Raw genomic sequence first — 19,810 nt, 5'->3', positions numbered from 1 at the left:
ATCATCTGGATTTTGGGTGCCTTATGCTAACCCACAGCCCTGTAATTTGTTAGGGATTTCACTGTCATTCCCAAACACTGCAAACAATTGCTTTTACTAGAAAAGTCAATTCAGAGCTCCCTTTGCTAGGTGGAGAAGCCATACTCCCTTAGCTGTTATTAAAATCATTTTAACAGGACACCCGCATCTATTCACAAAGATAAATCCTTTATTTAGTAATAATTATCTGTACACAGATGAACAAGAGGAGTCAGGGTAAGAAGTCTTCCATCAAGCTGTTTACACAATATGATCTTAAGCTAGCTCTTCTTGTTGTTCTTGAACATTATCAGCTTACTGTACAATGTATATTTTACATTTCCATTCTGAAAAGAAATCTGCACATAATTTAAAACCTTAATTTTAAGAGATTTAGGTAACTACTAATCTATATAACAGCACTGCTGAGAATAAACTGATGGGTCATCTGCAAGTAGCAAGTTATAAACTTCCATTTGTAACAACCAGAACACCAACAACCTCTCCACCAACTAAGTAGTTTGCTGACCTAGAGGTTACAATAGGCAAAACGTGTTGTTTCCTATGCTTAAAAGATCTTTCATAGGAATTAAAACTAAATTCTGTAAGTTTACAGTTGACTATATACTGCAAGAAGCGGCCACTTTTTTATGTCTGTTTTTCACAAATATATTTCCTTTATTAACATAGCATAAAAAAAAGTGAATGGCTTTTTCCACTCTAAAAACGCAAACAGATTTTATAATGGTACTAGATGACTTGACTTTTGAAAAATGACCAGCTAAAAGTCCAGGAAAATTTCCAGAATATGAAAAGCTGTTGTTTAGAATAAGTGGTGTTCCAGACTACAGAGAAGCAGAAATACTAAAATTCACAGAGGTTATTAGAGTGAGTTCCAAAATATATCATTTTCCTCTAAAATTGTAAGACTTTATAAAGAGATGCCATACATAGCATCTTAAGACTCGGTGTACTACAGTGACCAAGCCCTCAAAGACATGACTCTCCCATCATTGTGTTTTAAATGTCTGCTGAAAATGGTGACATTTTGGACTCACAGTACATAAAAACTCCAAACAAACAACAAAGAAGTCTGAGACAAAGTTTTACCTTCTAGCAGACAAAAGAATCACCAAGCATTGCTACTACTTCTCCAAGATGCCTGCTCACAAGCTGAACACATCACTCAGTATTTTATCACTGCAGCCATTCGACAGAATTGTGTGAGGCTGCTGACAGCAGAGGAGCCTCATTTGCTTATTTACAGCTCTTCAGCTACGCGTTGACTTTTTCTGCTTTTACAGGAAGTGTTTCACCATTTAAATTGCAAAGGTAACCAGGGGGAACTTATGCTATCATTAACCTTTTTGTTTTTCCATGTCTTGTGTGCTGCTGCTAAATTTATAATGGGAAAACATATTTTTGTAACCTATGCCTAAGAAGCAGATGGACAAGCACAAAAAACATTCACTCAAATAAAGCGACAAAGAAGCCAGAGTGTTTATCTAGCAACTCCACAACACAGCAAGTTATTAGACATCTCCAAAACCTCACTGTAACTCTTTAAAACAAATACTCTGTGTGACTACCCTCCTTTTTTTAGGAAATGTCTTTGTTAAGGATTAATAGCAGTCACCCAGTTTGCTCAAAGCTTCAGCATGTGGGTCGGCACCAAAAACGATGGCAGAGACAAGTAGGTAATGGCCTTACAGCTACACCAAACCTTTTACAGGTTTAAACTTTGACCACTTCTGGTATTTAACATCTGAAAATAGTATTTGACCCAAACCTGTAACACTCAAGACTCTTGGGGCATTTGCAGAATCCATCCCCAGTGATTACAGACATCAGCTTTGTATAATCATTTGTTAACCTGAAAACTTACGTTCACAATCAAGCATGGCATTACAATGGCTTTTGGGTTCAGGCTGTTTAGAAGATAATGCTAGCTTCTGCATCAACTTCAGACAATTGCTAGTGCCCACACTAAGAAATTTTGCACTTGATTTACTAGCGTAATTACAGGGGTGGAATTATACTGGTATAATTTCCCAGAAAAAAAACAAACAGTTGCTTTTCAACATCCAAGAGTAAGATTTTTTATTTTTATTTTTTAATTCCAAAATGAGGAATTATACTAGAGTAACTAGTGATAAATAGATAGGGTAAATCTCCCTGAAAAGATAAGGCCTAAAAAAAATACAATCCCATTGTGTCTTCCAAATCGCAAAGATTGAGGTTTCTGGGCACTGAAGACATTTTGACTATTGATATCCGGAGATTCTTACAGCTACACTTTCAATATTATCCAGGTCATTTTCTCACACATTAATGACATAATAGAAATTCATGGAAGTTTTTATTGAATCTTAATTGCTCCCTAAGACCATCACTGAAACAGAAAGAAGTGACTGCATTCTGCTTTGACTACTATAGCAGATGTTGAAGATACGGAATACTGAACTTGGACTTTTTTTTAATTTAAGGAAAAGCTTCAGATTCTTAATATTTGCATGCAATGTTTTGTATGTTTTCTGTAAATTTTCTGTAAAGTTGTACCAAATTTTTCAATTCCAGATTTTTGCCAGCTCTTAAAAATATTGTATGTTCTTTTTTAAAAGAATACCAATACATTTCCAGATAGTCTGTTATGAAAGGTGTTTTGTAAGAGTGAGGTGGATTATTCCAATACTTAGCTTGCTACTAGAAACCTGCAATATTTTGTTGAAGCTTTTCTTCTTCTTCACATGGAAGAAAATTTTAAACCAGAACACCACTCCAGAATTTAAATTGCATCTTCCTCACTAGCAACTGAGCTCAAATTAGCCTAATTACAATTAAAACATGACATTTATCAATCAATAATGATGAGAAAATCTAAATCAAGGACAAGTCTGTTTACAATTTAATAATCCATCTCAAAGCAACTACCAAGAGAATTTACCAATGCCTAAAAATTGCCATAAAGTACACTCTTACTTGAGAAGTAAGTTTAAAGTTTTTGAAAAAACTCAGCTCTTGCAGATTGCCACTGAATATTGGAGATTTGCAAAGATGTAGAATTAAAACTCCTTTGGTTGAAATTATGTCCCTCTGAGAAACTGTAAAACCGCAAAACTGCAAGACCCAGGAAGTTTTTGAATGTTGACTTTTAAAAAAAAGCGAATACAAGAGCTGTGCTTCACTGTAACCTTGTGTGTATTGGAACCTGCTATAAGAGATTAATCCAGGATCATACTTAGCACGAACAGTTTCCACAGCCTTTCACACTATTGATAATTTCTTCTTGTAGCTTCTTCCTTTCCTCCTCTTTGGACATCTGATTACTTTTCTCTCCCCAATTTGGATCATTATGACTATTTAGTACTTTGCTGCTCTGTGTGTGCCACATTTCATAATAGAGATTGCTAGGACTTGCAAGAAGTTCTGCATGTCTACCACGTTCCACAACTTTACCCTGTAAAAGAAGGGAAGTTAAGTCAGTAAGCAATATCACCAGAGCTTTAGAAATACAAATGCTGCCAACATATGGGCCAAAGTTTCACAGTATGTATTACAGCAATTCTTAGTTAGGAGAAGCTTGGGACAGCAATGGAAAGCTGAATATGTGGTGCACTGAATTGCATGTTATGTTGCATGCTGAAAACGAGGAGCTGTATTCTTCTAAAGCATAAGTAAACAAGAGCATAGATGCCTTGTGTCCACCTGGATAAAATTTAAAGCCCATCAGCATGGAAAAGTTTACTATCTAAACTGGAAGCGCTATTTAAAATAAACGGAGGAGCAATGTGCTAAATTGCTACCACAAAAGTCACATGAATGTACCAAAACAAACACATATTTGCCTCTGCTTGGTAAGAAATATACTTAAGCTACATTGAGAAACTAGAAGAGCATGCAAAGAGGGATTTGTACTAGATAAAGAAAATACATTTAAAATAAAATCCTAAAAACAGCTAGTGTAAATTGTGCTTCTAGATCGGTGCTCGGTTACTTCTGCCATTATAAGTGCCATCATGAAAACTGAGCGAGCAGTTAGTTCACCTGTGTTCTGTGTTTCGAAGGGCAAAGCTGATTTATTGACTATCACGATGGAAATAGGAAGGAAGAGTTGGGGAGGAGAACTCAAATCCTACAGACAGTGAAACAGCACTACTCTTCAAAAAACCTGACTCACTCATCTTTTTAATTTGAGAGATACATTTGCATTTGCTGACTTCAAATTAAAATAATGTATTCATTCTCCTGCTATTCTTTCTTTTGGGAAAAGACAGCTACATGGATTTTGTATTAGTTCCAAATTCTGATTTACAATTAAATCTACCTCCTTGTGACAGCTGCTGATGAACATGCTGGGAAACAAAATTGGGTCTTGTCACTTTTATTACTAGTCGTGCTGGTAGAATATGAACAAATATACACTTGACCAACATTAACTGCAGAATTTATTTAAAAACTAAGTGGTTAATTTGGAGAGTTCACTGTAGTGGAGACTAAGCTTTTGACTGATGACTTTTTTTTTTAATAGCTCTTGAACAATCACCAGAAATTTAACTTCTCTGTTCAGCTTTATTAATGATATTGATCTTAATGCTGCAGTGTTTGTTTACATAAGAATTATTCAGATTTTATCTAGGCAAAGATGCTGAAATTGTTGTGCCGTATTTCTACTGCTAAGCAAAAAGAGCCACAATCGTCTTGTCACCTCATTTAGCTGGTTGCTAACACAGCACTCATCAATCAAGCTGGGACAAGAGGCAACTTTCTGCTAAGCAAACATCAAGGATGCCTCGCAAGACAGTCATCCGCTAAAAAGTGCTGCACCGTGCTGCCTTACTGATCCACTTTCTTACACTAAAATCATTCATGAAAGCGAGCACCCTAGCTGTTTTACAGTTTTGGGTTGTGCTTTTATTTTTAATTCAAGTTACACTGTAACACAAAACACACTTTTAGTAAGCTGTGAAAAACTTGCATCGAAACAAAAAGTCACAGATTGCTTCATAACACGCTAAAAAACACTTGCAAGATGTTGTAACATGCAGTTACATAAAGCATACACCTTAGAAAATGATTTTTCAGCAAAAGTCAAAAAAACAAGTAGAACAAAAGCAAATGAAAAAGAGCTGCAAAGTGAGTGTTCTCCACTACTTCAATTTGAGATTGATATGAAGCTGAAATTTGTACAGCAAAGGCAATCACGAATGTCATTATTTCATAAGATATTGTAATAATTCTCTGTAAAATCATTTTCCATACTGCAAGAATAATTTATTTTAGATATGCACATTTTTGGTCACTAGATACGCCTACGGTCACAAGTATATATACAGAGTAACTGAAATAAATGGATGCAGAGTTAAATTTAACATCTCTTATCAGTAGAGTAGAGCACTTCATTTTCAGCATAAGCAAACAAAAAGAGTAACTATGAAGTTACAATAAGGATATTTGTTTTAAATCTATACCCAGTCATGGGTAACAGAAGAAAATAGACTTAGGACAGACTAAATATGAGGGCTGAGTTGTGATATTAGTAAATCAAATATTATAACTTTTCTTTTTCTTAGAAGGGAAGTATACAGGAAGGGAGTAATTGCACATTTTCTACAGCTACAAAGAAAACAATGTTGAGATTTATAACAATGAGATTGGACAATCCTACAACAGTTTTATCTGCATGGAAACAGAATATGCTGGACTCTCTCTTGTCACTGAAATAAAAAAACAAAGGATGTTTCTGAAAAACAGACACTCAATGAGTAATGAGAATGAAGCATAAACTGGAGGAACACATTATGAAGCCAATCTGATGGGAACATGTAATAAATCAGATTAGAATCATGCAATGTTCTGCCAGTACCAGAGCATCAAGCAAAATTTGTCATAATCCTTATAAACACCTGTAATTAAATGTACTATTCAAATGAAGTAAAAATACACACAACATACAAGAGTTGGACATGCAAGTTTCTACAACTGATAAACTGTTAGTTGCAAAGACCTACAGAAAACAAAGCTTGCACTGGGTTTTTCTAAGGTAGTTCATCTCTACAGAAACAGCTTTTAGTAGCTTGGTGGGGGTGTTAATATTTCAGAATGGGCACAGACTCTCTCTACAATGAGCACAGATTATGTAGAAACTACGCATCACAGGGCGATAGCCTCACCTGATCCAGCACAATGATTTCATCTGCATCAACTACTGTCGACAACCTGTGGGCAATGAAAACTGACGTTCGGTGTTTCACCATGTCCCTCATAGCACTGAGAATATTCTGTAAGATTAAAACACAGACATGCTCTTAAACACTTATAGGTCGTATGAAAGAAATAAAAGGCTGTCTGGAAATATGCAAATTACTGGAAATGAGTGTTGAGAAATCTCTCTAATACTGCTATACTATCACAACAAGAAACAGAATCAGTCCAAGCATGAAATATGAGGCCTCTGATAAAGTCTTCAAACCGGGGAGAAGAAGGAAAAAAAACCTTTCATTCACAGAAAAATGCAGATATCCCAAGGAAGATGTGTTACTTGGATTTCAGGAAAAATCTCCCCCTGTGTAGCCATGTTACAGAAGCAACATAAACAACAGTAAAGACAAAGAAGAAAAAAAATGATTTTCCAATCAATGAAAGCTCAGAAAAAACTCTCAATACCATGCCAACATGGAACACAAAGTTAAGCAATCCTGGGATTGATCCATCTGCTGCTTCCTTTGTGAGCACTTTGCCACCTTCCCAAACTGTACTCAGTTGCAAGCAGCACCAATTGGGAGTTGGTGCCCTCACTACAGTAAGTGAAGTGCCCACTTCATTTTCCTGCAAAATGTTTGTCTTTGTCAGAAAACATTCCAATTACCTGACAGATTTTTGTGGAAATGTTTCATTTTCATTTGCTGTCTTTAGAGTGCAGCTCTGCTGTGAAGCTTTCAGCTTTGTTTATGATTCTTGCCATAAACACAGCAAAATGAAAGAGAGAAAGAATCAAGAAGGGCTCTGTAGAGTAGTGCGTGTATTATGAACGTTTCTGGTCCAATGAGGAAGCTGTACTATATTTGAATGAGGTACTATATAGGTGTACTGTTTGTACTCTGATTTCTTTATACCTGGAAAATGAAAGCAATTTAGTGATTACAGGTCAATAAATTCACTCAATAATCTGCATAAGTGAACATAAACACAGCTCCAGCTCTCGTTTTTGATGACATTAGTTTGTGAAATTACTGCTGGTGCTGAGAGTTTTGTGTTTAAGCAAAGACGTAGTTATGAAGCCTGATGCAGTTACTGTGGTAGTGTCATGACATCTATGTCACAACACTCTGATGTTTCGGAGCCCTTCCTGTGAAATGAATACAAATTAATACCAGCACTGCAGGTTACGCCCACCTGATTTGCATCTCAGAAAGATGCTGCACGATAAACAGGAGTTTTTCTGCTTTGCGTTATCTCACAATTATTTAAGACATTTTAAACGAATGCTAGATGTCATCTAAACATATTTTGAAGTGGACTGGAAAGCTTCACGCCCCATGGCCACACCCGGAATTTACAATGGTATCAGAGAAGCATGTTTATGGTTAATGGTGAACAGGACCTCCAGAGTATAAAACAGAAGATACACCCAGAGACAGAGCTGATATTCTTCACCTTGTCTCAAGGTGGACAGAGACACATCTCTGGTCTAGCCTTTAGAAAAAGAGATTAACCATAGGATCTCTTAACAATCCCAGCAAAAGATATGATAACCATCTGCCAAAAAGAACAGAATTGTTTCCAGGAGGGAAAGAACAAGGAAAAAGCATCATAATCAGACATCATTACACCACTTAAGTTTTATATTTCTTTATCCCAATTTACCTCTTCCGTAATCGAATCTAAAGAAGATGTGGCTTCATCATAGAGAAAAATAAGTGGCTCCTTTAACATTGCTCTAGCAATTGCAACTCTTTGCTTTTCTCCTCCTAAATAGAGAGGGGTGAGGGAAGGAAGAGGAAAAAAGATGAAGTTACAATCATGACCTCCAGAATATTCTAAATTTAGCAGCGGACAAGACTTCTTTGTTCTGTTTTTAATTTTTTCAATACAGATCAAGTTCCTGCTCCTTGGTAAATCCAACGAGATTCAAGATTGATTAGCATTTTAGACAGGGACAGAAAACTCTTTCATGCATGCCACAAGGCAAGAGCCTCATACACATAGCTGAGGATGACAATATACAGTAACTTACCCCACACAGCTCCAAGTATGAGCTCATTTGCCTGCTCCAAGCTATGCCCTGTGCAGTAACTGAACACACATAAATCCTCTTTCCCCTTACAAATAAACCATACTCTGTCCGTGCCTGCTGCATTCTACTTCATGCACCTTGAACGTGTTTTTTTTTCGTTCACGTCTCTCCTTGAAGTTCATCTAACTTTTCATTCCTCTCTGGCCCAGAGTAAAAGTGTCCATACCTAACAGTTTTAACAAACAAATTTCATTTAAGAATACAATTAATACAGTACTGAAAACCACCTTCCTTATGCAATGTACTGCCTGTTGGTTTTTGATGTAAGCAAGTTTCAGACTAGTTTCCTTCCTTCACAATTCTTACAGACGCTTACCCAAGAATAACTCAGGACAACGTTAACAGACAGGAAAACAGGTGCATTTCAGAACTTAAAATCTGATAAACATTTGGTATGCAATACAAACATTACACATTCATGCACTTGTCCCCTCTTGTTTCATTCAAGACTGTGAAACATTCCATTTAACATCATTACATTCCTGTTAATGGTCCACACCTATCGGGAGAGAACATGCTTTAATAAACCATTTAAAAGGCTGATAATAATCACACAGCTCAAATTTTAAACTGTCTCTGGCAGAACTCAGCAGCAATTAGAACTGCACAATTTACTCAGTCGATTTTAATACTCTCTCTCTCCTTCAAAGCATGTTCAAAACTCACAGCTTGTCAATATCCATGTTTGAAAGACATACAATGATAACAAAATCCAAGGTCTTTCCTTACATCTGTAGCGTACAGACTTGTTTCGTGTTCTTCCCCATTCACACTCAGGACTGCAGCATTTTAATTGTTTTGTTCACAAAGTCAGGGTTGGGGGTTGTTGTGACTCTGTCTATTACGCATCTATTATAAAAAAACACTGCAACACATTCTACTTGAAAAAGCCTAAACTTCTATTTCAAGGTAAACAACAAGACATTCCAAACCTATTGTTGGTCAAATCCTCTTTCTAGAAATTACTACTTTTGGGAAACAGGCAGCACGACAGAAATCTTTCATCATTATCATTGCCCTCCGCAGTGCAGCCAGTCCCTATTTTATCTTCCACTCGCTCACCCAGATTTGTGCTTCACGTTTTATTCTCCTTCTAACATTCCTCTCTTCATTTCTCCCTTTCACAAATGCCCGCGCTTCCTCCTGCAGGTACATTCTGGGTACAGAACGTAACCTCTGATCCTGTTTGAAAGAGTCCAAGATTTCAGCAGCTGCATAGTAAGAAAAACCACACAGAGCTTGCTGTCTTTGCAACAGGCAGCATCTGCCTGAATGTGCTGCATTCCTGGACTCCCACCAGTCCCATGTCCTCTGAAGATCCAATGTTGTCCCCAAACAACCTCAGTACTTAGACATTTCCCAACTCACTGGGACAGACCTGTCACCCCTGTAGGGCAGAGACAGGGCTCCCAACAGAGCAGACTCTGCTCTCCACTGCTCCATCCTACATGCAAATGAAAACAGTTGACCCATTCTTCAGTCTACCGACCAACAGTGTCTTATACATGGCGTCAGGGTGGAAGAAAATCAACCAGCTCTGCCACGCAGGCTTACAAGCTCACTATAAATAAGACCTTGTATTGAGGAGGAGTTGTTTAGAAAGACATGTCCTACATGCCACCAGTGATACAGGGTCTGCCCTGGCAGTACGTGCTGAAGTCTCTTCATTGCAACTCTCTGCACACAGTTCAGCACTTATCAAAATCCTTCCAAACATTTTAATTGAGCTCCCATTTATCTTAACAACTTTAAGTTTGTTGTACTAAAAAAAAAATAAACAAGTGAAAAACTGGCCCAGCACTACTCACATTGGCTAGCAATTATAAGCAAAAACACACAGTGCTTTGCTTTCTCAAAACGAGGCAAAGGAGACGGTTTTAATGAAGTTTGCAACTGCTTCTTATACTTCTCATAATACCCACCAAGGAGGGGAAACAAACCCATCAGTGAATTCAATGGGGAAGCCTCACAAAAACGATCATCCCATTTTGTCTTGCATCACATATCTATTAAAACTTTAAGGGCCATATGAGGATGAAGACTTATTGATGATGATGATAATTAATAACAATGTCAGGTAATAATGGCATAATAATAATCACATACCCTTCAACATAAACAGTAATTTTGATTTTGTTTTATTCAATGTGCATTTCCTGTTACATTTATGTGATGGACATCGTTATTAGCTTTCTCTCAAAGCAACTGCAACTTAAGAAGTTTGAAACTGAAAGCATTTTATTGGAATCTTGCTACTACCTAGAGGAGTTATACTTAAACTCCATACGTTTATAATCCTATGTCCTACAATAAAAAAACAGAAGAACAGGGGACGTGATTTACACATTCCCCAGCTTCCATGTGATCCCTCATCTTAGATTATCATTCCCTTAACTCTGCCACAGGAAGAATGTTTGCTTTCCTGCATCATCTTCCCTAAAAAAACGGGTATGTAATTGTAATATTACAGACGCCTGGAGAGAAGGAGAAGTAAACTGAAATTGTGTAAGGGCGGCCAAACCACGGCTAGCATGCCTAGCAAAGCCTGGCTAATGCTGTGATGCTGCTTTCTTGGGTAGGACAGTTATGCCACTTTACATGGTACGTACCCAGCTATGGAGGAATGCTGACAACCTACACTTCAGCACCGAGGCTGTGTTACATAAATCCCTGGCTTGCAAATACATAGACACCATTTTTGCATTGTTTCTTAAAAATGGTAGGACACAACTGCCCTTTTGTTATGAATAAGCTCTAAAACAACTATACTGCAACAACAATATATCCCACAGCATTACTTACTTATTTTTGCAGTTGATAGTATCTCACTGTCAGCTGCTATGAGTTTAGATTTAAAAACTCAAATTTGGAAGGTCTCCTACATGCAAAGCACACAAAGCTCCCAATTCTATTCACATGCATTCCACTACCCAAATACATTACAGGAAAGATCATTTTTATTTAGACGCATCTACATGCTTACATATTAATTCATTTAAAACTATCCCCTGAAAATGCATTCCTTCAAGTATCTTTAAGACTACAGTTGTCCAAACTTTGGATTTTTGTATCAATATTTAGCCCTGCATTTATATTATAATGTACATGAGCTAAAAGCAAGCCTGAGGAATAAATTATGCATTGAACTTGGAGGTAGCAGACAGGGTACAAGAGCATGTGTACGTAAGGGCCTACCTGAGAGCTTGAGGCCTCGTTCACCAACTTGAGTGTTGTAACCATTAGGCATTCGAAGAATAGCATCATGGATTCCTGCCAACTTCGCTACGGCGTACACCTCTTCTGGTGTTGCGCTAATATTGCCATAGAGCAGATTGTAATAGATGGTGTTATGGAACAGAACAGCGTCCTGCATTCACGGAAAGAGCATTTGAAACAAGAAACTTTTGTTCAAGAAACTGAACAAAAAACCTGTCTCCAGTCCACAAAAGAAATAAATACAGAGTAGTTTGCATTTTTCCACAAAGCCCAAAGGTAAAAGTATTACGGGAAATTTCATTTCCCCAAAACGGGCACATTTCATGAGTATATACATTCATAAGTATATCATGCATACTTTCACCACTTTGCTAACTCATCATAGGTTGTAATCAAGTATAGAAGTACATCAGTTAATGAGAATCTGCCTCTAGCTTTAAGAGGCTTAAACACATTTGAGAAATTGGGTCCATGTAACGACACACACAAAAAATTTGTAATATTTCCAGAAGAAAAAAGCACAGTGACTTTCAAAGGAAATAGACACCACCACTGAATTATGACATTCTGAGAATTACCATTATTACAGATTATGCGGGGAGAATGAAACATGTTATACCTGAGGTACAACTCCTATTGCCTTTCTCAGACTTTCCAAACTGACATCTTGTATGTTCTGGCCAGCAACATAAATGTTTCCTTTCTGAGGTTCATAGAAACGAAACAATAATCTCACAATTGTGCTTTTCCTGAAATTGAAAAGGATTGAAGCTAATGTTACATTCCTGGTTCATCATTTACAATCTCCAAACACTGATGTCACAAACAAGAATAATAATCAAAACAAGAACAAACATCTAAAAAACGCCAATCAATGATGCAGAATTTTGGATTTAGTCCATTTACCCACCCTGACCCACTACCTCCTACAATGGCCACTTTCTTTCCTGCAGGGACTTCAAAAGACACGCCAGCAAGGACTTTCTGCCCCTCAAGGTATTCAAAATGCACATTATCAAAGGCGATGGCAGCAGTCTGTGGTGTGATCTGCAGGGGTGGAGCCAGTTCTTTGTCCTATTAAAAGAAGAGTGCCACTTTACATGCTGCCCAGAAAGTAACTCAAGCAGTTCAACAAGCTAAACAGTCCACTTCCTAGAGCTCAGAAAAAGGCAAATAGACACTCTAGCTTGGATATGTTGAAAATAATTATAATCAGCCACACAAGTAAAATTGGGTTGTTCCTCCTTTTCCTCAAAGAAGGTAAAAATTTCTGTTGTAAACACTCCGCTTCACAACTTCTTCTGCAGTAATAAATTCTGCATCATTAATTACAAATAAAAATAAAAGCACAATGCATAGATACTTAAAATCTCAATACAAACACAGCTTCCATGAAGCAACTTTTGCTGTCACTAAAAGGTTCTGCAAGAAAAAAGCAGCTGCTATTGCACTAACTGCACTAAAGAAGATACAGGACAACATCCTTCTGCAACATCTTTCTTGAACAGAAACTACACCTGGAAGGTAACAAACGCGGTAAAATGATAGCACTGCTAGGGAACACCCCTATTAAGTAACCCCATGCTTTAAAGGAAAATAAGCTACTACTTACTTTGATTTTGGTATCTACACTGAGAAGCGTAAACAGTGTATTCATATCTATGAGTGCTTGTCTTGTCTCTCTGTATACTGTTCCCAGGAAGTTCAGGGGAAGAGACAGTTGGAACAGCAATCCATTCACCATTACTAGATCTCCAACAGACAGGCTGCCTTAAGACAAGAGAGATGAAAGAGAATAAGGAGGCTTGAAGGGCTGTCTTGTTAGGAAGCAACAAAATAGATTTTAAAAATAATCTAGTTTCTCATATCACGTTTCTAAAACCAGATGTCTAAATGGTCAACATATACATTCCTACTGGATCAGATTTTATATAGGAAGGTGTCTGAAACAAGTGGCAATGTTGGTGTGAATTTCACCAGAAAAGCTAAAAATAGCACCTGGAAAGTAAGACCAGCAGCATTTCAGGAAATTCACAAAAAATATCAGATTATGAAGTTGTAAGTTCCACAGTGAGAAACAGAGTCTTATGTAAGTTAAAAGCACAAGGAGGAGAGGAACTAATACATGAAAGCAAGCAGTCAGGAAATATGGTCATTTTGAAGCTAAAGTAAAACTGCAGACAAAACCAAACTATGGAATTTGATCAAGAAATCAAATGATCAAGAAATCAAATTACTATTACTGTATACAACAGAGCTGCCAAAGTACAGCGTGAAAACCTCTGGGCAACTTAATATCAAATACATTGATCAAGGAAGAATCATAGAATCGTTTAGGTTAGAAGGGACCTTAAAAGATCATCTAATTCCAGCCCCTGCCATGGGCAGGGACACCTCCCACTAGATCAGGTTGCCCAGGGCCTCATCCAGCCTGACCTTGAACACCTCCAGGGATGGGGCATCCACAACTTCTCTGGGCAACCTGTGCCAGTGCCTCACTGCCCTCAGAGTAAAGAATTTCTTCCTAACCTCTAATCTAAATCTCCCCTCTTCTAGTTTAAAGAATTACCCCTTGTTCTGCCTTTATCTGCCCAAGTAAAAAGTTGCTCTCCATCCCTTTTATAAGCCCCTTTAAATACTGAAAAGACGCAATGAGGTCTCCCCAGATCTTTCTCTTCTCCAGGCTGAACATCCCCACCTCTCTCAGCATTTCTTCATGGAAGTGCTCCAGCCCTCTGATCAACTTCATGGCCCTCCTCTGGACCTGCTCTAACAGACCCACACAAGGTGCTGCGGGGCTCACACCTGGATGCAGTACTCCAGGCGAGGCTTCACATGGGCAGAGTAATTTAGGATATTAAGGATAAGCACTAACTAAAGCTTAACAGTCACGCCAGTTCAACTGAACAGACCCAGAGATGATTTAAAGCCACGCTTCTACCCTCCTGCTTAAAGGCTGTTCTAAATTTCCTGAGAGACAGCCATACGCTGCACTTACTGACTTATCCATTCACAGTGGAGCTTTTCCCTTTCCTGGCATCTCTTAAAAAACAGAGCAGATGCAAGATAGACAACATGATGTAAAGGTCTACCCTACAAACACATCTGGATGCTAAGAGTGTTCAACGCATCATTGTTTTCAGTCTAAAATCACAGTCCTTTAGCTGAGCCTCATTCTGATAATGCAGTCATCTACAACATTTGAAGGTTGTACTGCATCCTCCTAAACAAGCAAGTTTTCCTCTATGCAGTGAATTAGACCAATATAGGTAGAAAAACTCTAGCACACGGAACCAGAATCTTTTAATAAAGCACCTTTATTAATCTAAGGAATGTGAAGGACACTGCTAACAAAACTACATTTGTGTATACACTGGGGAAAAAGTTCTGGTTCTTGCCAACATGGGAAGGAAGAAGGGTAAAATGAAAGGACCCTTGTAGAAATTAAAAACTTTCCCCAAAGAAGCATTCATACTCATAGAAGTTCCTTCCAAAATCCATCAACAGAAACTTGCCTAAGATGCATTTTCTTAGGAACTTTCTCTAACTGCTAAACTTTTAAAATGTCTTTAGCAAAATTGCCCTAGTTACTGCTATATTTATCATGGAACTAATAATGCTCCAGGAAACTCCAATACTCTCAGGAAAACACAGTTTTAAAATGAACTATCACATCAACCACAAGTTAATTAACACCTCTAGTATGGATTAAGGTAAAGGAGAATCAATTTTAGCTTATGGACAGATCAGTTACCTGCAACAATGCCCTGGCTAGCAAGCACCATGATGGCTGTTAAGCCAATGCTAAATATAGCACTTTGTCCAAAGTTGAGGAGAGCTAAAGTAGAGGTAGTCTTCAGAGAAGCATTTTCATATGTCTTCAAGAATCCATCATACCGTTGGGCCTCATATTTTTCATTATTGAAATACTACAGTAGACACAAAAATAATAAATGAGACATTCTCGATCATACCAGACTACGTATCTCACCAGTTACAAAATTCAGCATAAGCATACCACATGCACAGACACCCCCTGCCACCCTGCAACAATTCTAACAACTACAATGAAAGGAAGATAAAAAGATTAGCATACAAAACCTTTATGAGCTAAGGTCACTCTACAAATGAGAAAATCCAGCACGCCCTGCACTGGGAAAGGAGACAATACAGAGATCCCTGCCATCCTCATATTCTACTAACACTGTCTCTCAGAGAGCTTCTACACAGTTGATATCCAAGCCAAACATCAGCTGCTACTAAAAAGAAGAAAAGTTTCTGTTCTCCAGGTACTAGAGCATCCTTGTTACTGCAATGATGGCAAAGTCGAGAACAGTAGTTCTCGTACAGTCTCTTTCTTCTTCTTTCCAGGTCTAGCTATCCAATTAATAGAAGCATAATATCAACATGAGCATGCTCAATTTCAAAACCGCACAGGAACTGTTCAGAGCAGCAGCAGAAAACTCAATAGAGACCTGATCTTTCATGCAAAAATTGCAATAGAGTGCTACAAAAAGTAACAGGTGAAGAAAACAGTACGTGTGGTCATTTGAGAAGACTGTATGCTGCAGGCTGACATTCAGAAGAAAATTTTTGGAAACACATGCACAAGACTAAGTTTATACTTTGCAGAAACTGATGGTCAAGAAAATTCAGTCATGAAAATCTTAGTCTTTGGCAGCAAATAGGTTTTTTTTGAGCCCTGTTAACAACTTCTATGCTACTCTACCAGTATCACACAGCACTCTTCAAATGAATAATGTTTTTTAAAAAACGCGTTAATGCTCCAAATATGTAGCCCTATAAAAATACTCTTATGACTCATTTTACTTAGGCTGACAGAAATAAAACAAAGGAAAGATCTCTCTTACCTTCACAGTCTCATAATTTAGTAGCGAATCAATTGCAGCATTACCTGCATCATTATCTGCTTTGTTCATTTCTATTCGAAACTTAGTCCTGTAAAATGAAGGCTTAATACAGTCAAAAGTTCAGGCTGAGCAGCACTAAGCACTCTGACGAATCTGAGGGGATGGCTTACCTCCACTGCGTAATTCCTATTGTGAATGCTGCATATGCTCCCAGTGTCCCCAGGGTTACTAATGCAAACTCCGCACCACATTTGTAGTACTAGAAGATAAAAATTACAATGACTCATTTTTTAAAGTTAAATACTTTTAATTAATTTAGAAATACTTTTTCCACTGTGTCTCAAATTTTGATATCTCAGTCCCAGACACAAGAACTCTGAAGATCCCTCCCACAGTCCCTGCTCTGAACCACAGGTATAAACTCACAAGTAGCGAGGATAAGAGTATAGGTTAAAAAAAAAAAAGGAGATAAGCAAGAGCTAATGTATAACATGATACTAGAAAGTTATTTTTGCCATTATAAAATATAAATGTTGTCAGTGTTTGCGCATGGAAATATCTGTTTACGAGCTCTTTCAGTAGACTGATAGAAAGCTGAAGACAGCAGAAGAAATAAGTGGCCTTGAAAACAATTTGTGAAGTGTTTTCTCTACTTCGGAGTATATCAGGAGAGAAAAGCCACAGGGAAAAAAAAAATCAGGCAAGTTGGCTGTTAGCCAGCTTAATTTGCAACTTCTAAAGGTTATATAAATTTAACCAAATATCATCAGTGTTTTTAACTTATTGTCACATTGCAGTGATTCAAAAAGAAGAGAATAAACAAAACAAGATTCTTACTTCTAATTTAAACCGTATAACCAACACCTAGGTTTTAGCATGCAAATATCCAAACACCCCGATTTAAAAAGACAGTAGGTGTGATTTATAACATGAAGTTTAAAATTGACTTCATCAAGCTTAAAACCTGCAAAGAGAAGTATGTTTTCCAGAAGATAACTTTCAATTTTAAATTACAGAGAAGAAAAGATCAGTATTCAGAAGGGAGCCAATAATCACTCCCTCCCCTACTCTCAACACACCAGTATGTAACATTTCTGGACATTTATATCCTGCCTTCTCAGTATGTGCCCAGATCCATTAGACACTTTTGTGCTCAGTTTACTTTCCTGATTTCATTTTTTCAACAATTCTTTAGAAGAACATAAAAAACTCTCCACATAAACATCATTGGCTAGAGGCAGGCATTGAGCACGGAAATAATTTCAGATAAGGAGATTTGAACAACTAATATTTGAAAAGTATAAATTACTCTCCTTTACAGTCGCTTTTACAACCAACACATAAATTCAATTCAACTCATTTTTCTTAATACTTTGCAGACTTTGGTAAAAGTAAATCAGTCTTTTAATCCTAAAGACAATTCCAAGCCACAAACAGAATGAATACTTACCAGAATTCCGCTGACAAGTGCCACTTCAAACATGGTAGGTCCCAGATTAAATACTAGTGCACTAAGAACAAAGCTGATACCTCTCGTTCCTCTGTCAATGGTTTTTGACAGAGCTCCGGTTTGCCTACTTAGATGGAATGCTAAATCCAGGTTATGAAGATGCAAAAACACATTCTTTGCTATCCTTCTGATTGAATTTTGCGCTACTTTCCCAAATACTGCATTTCTAGCTTCGTTAAACAATGCCGCCCCAGCTCTTGAGATGCCATCTAAAAAAAGATGAAAAATTTACAAAATGAAAATAATTATTTTTACAAATTCCCTTCACGCATGAAGAGATAATGTTAGACTCATTCTTTGCATATTTTCAACATCCTTACTTCAAAGCTAATTTATATTTAATTGATTCAAAACTTTATGCTATTTTTCATTTATAAACCACTGCATGTGTATATTAAATCAGTTTTATTTTCAGCTGGATATAAAGGGTAGGATTTATAATCAACAATTGTTTCTATAACCTTTTTTTTTTTTTTTAAACCTGGAACATCAGAAGCAAGGTTACAGAACATTGGAAATAAGAGGTCAACACAGAAGCCACTCCAGAATAACTGTTCCAGATGCTAGGCGGTGCAAAGGTGGGAAGCTGTGCTATCCCACTACCTTGCTGAAGGAAGTTGACGCCTGTCAACAGATTTGGGAATCCCACTTACAGCCAATGAGAACAGCAGTTGCCACGGTTGCAACAGTATTTGGTGCATCACTCAGGTTCAGCATGTTTCCCGATATCTGGTTGAGGTTGTCTACTGCGTATTTGAACATGAAGGGAACCAGTATATTCATGGCCTAAAAGCAAAAGAACACCAATTACGCACTGAAACATATCTATGCTACATGAGCATTTTTTCTGAAATAGCTGCACCGTTATACTTGGTTCTTAACCACTTAGTGCTGGTGGGATGGCTCTCAATTTCAAGTAGAATATTCTCCGTACTATAAAGTCTTTAATCCTGGGACTGCGGGGTCATTTGTGTGTCCCACACACAAAGGATCGACTTCTGCCCTAAACAAACTGCAACAGCACTCTTTACTGAGGCAGAGTGCTCATTACAGCAGTGGCGAGATTGGGAAATGAATCAAGGCGCAGACGCTGCATGATGCATCCTCAGTGCCACTAAATTATGCTGCCATTACAGGGTGCTTGCTCTGTGCGGCAACACTTGGTAAGAACAATTACTAGTACTCGAAAACCAAGCCGCCCACGTGCTGCTAACTCCAGGCCAATCAAGATACGTTAGACCAAAGCTCCAGTGAAATCCAAGGAAAGAAGTTAATCCCCCCTTGGTCTCTTCTGACAGTTAATATTGCCTCAATATTTAAACAATGCTTTCCATTTGCAACATCACTATAAATATTCACTTGGTATCTACATTCATCCTAACATCTCCACTAACCCCAACAGTGGCACAAAAGACTCCATAGTCTATGAGATGTTATGAATTGCTTTAACATGAGCTTTCAAACAATTATATCCACCCCTAACATGTGCTACGTCACTACATGTTTTTGTAAGATCACCACAACCCAATTGCATCTCCTCCAGCAGCGGTGTCTGCCCTATATGTGAGAAACAAGACAGCTAAATACATAAACAGATCAACTTTAGGGCTCCTTTTATTTGCCCTCATACAACTGTAGCATAAGAAAATACTGAAAGTCATAAGGAAAGTATAAAATCTTAAGTCCTGTTAACATTTCATTATTGCACCATTCATTTATACCAACAATAAAAAAATGCTGTTACACTTAATTAACAGAATTCATTCATTCAAACTGCTTCTCAGATTTCAAAAATAACATAGAAGTTTCTTAGCAGTTGAACAAGCATCTTAAGACTTCAAATCTTACATTCATGGCAGATGTTAAAATACTTTACAATCAATTGACCTTGCGTAAGGTTGT

At 37.6% G+C, this 19,810-nt stretch overlaps 1 protein-coding gene across 1 annotated transcript in view; it reads right to left on the bottom strand.

The window, feature by feature from the left end:
* Window positions 1–186: 186 nt before the first annotated feature.
* Window positions 187–19,810, bottom strand: part of ABCB7 (ATP binding cassette subfamily B member 7) — a 42,627-nt gene continuing 23,003 nt past the window's right edge. Inside the window, exons 5-16 of the mRNA XM_067004929.1 lie at window positions 18,562–18,694; window positions 17,849–18,117; window positions 16,569–16,657; window positions 16,399–16,486; window positions 15,282–15,456; window positions 13,140–13,297; window positions 12,438–12,601; window positions 12,147–12,276; window positions 11,507–11,678; window positions 7,882–7,985; window positions 6,189–6,296; window positions 187–3,475 (exon numbers count right to left, since the gene is read on the bottom strand). Of these exons, the coding sequence (XP_066861030.1) occupies window positions 3,257–3,475; window positions 6,189–6,296; window positions 7,882–7,985; window positions 11,507–11,678; window positions 12,147–12,276; window positions 12,438–12,601; window positions 13,140–13,297; window positions 15,282–15,456; window positions 16,399–16,486; window positions 16,569–16,657; window positions 17,849–18,117; window positions 18,562–18,694 (1,809 nt within the window). The 3' untranslated portion in view covers window positions 187–3,256. The remainder of the gene's footprint in view (window positions 3,476–6,188; window positions 6,297–7,881; window positions 7,986–11,506; window positions 11,679–12,146; window positions 12,277–12,437; window positions 12,602–13,139; window positions 13,298–15,281; window positions 15,457–16,398; window positions 16,487–16,568; window positions 16,658–17,848; window positions 18,118–18,561; window positions 18,695–19,810) is intronic.

Source organism: Anser cygnoides, chromosome 13 (assembly GCF_040182565.1).
Source record: "Anser cygnoides isolate HZ-2024a breed goose chromosome 13, Taihu_goose_T2T_genome, whole genome shotgun sequence".
NCBI classification, from domain to species: Eukaryota; Metazoa; Chordata; class Aves; order Anseriformes; family Anatidae; genus Anser; species Anser cygnoides.
This window is presented reverse-complemented; position numbering and strand designations above follow the sequence as displayed.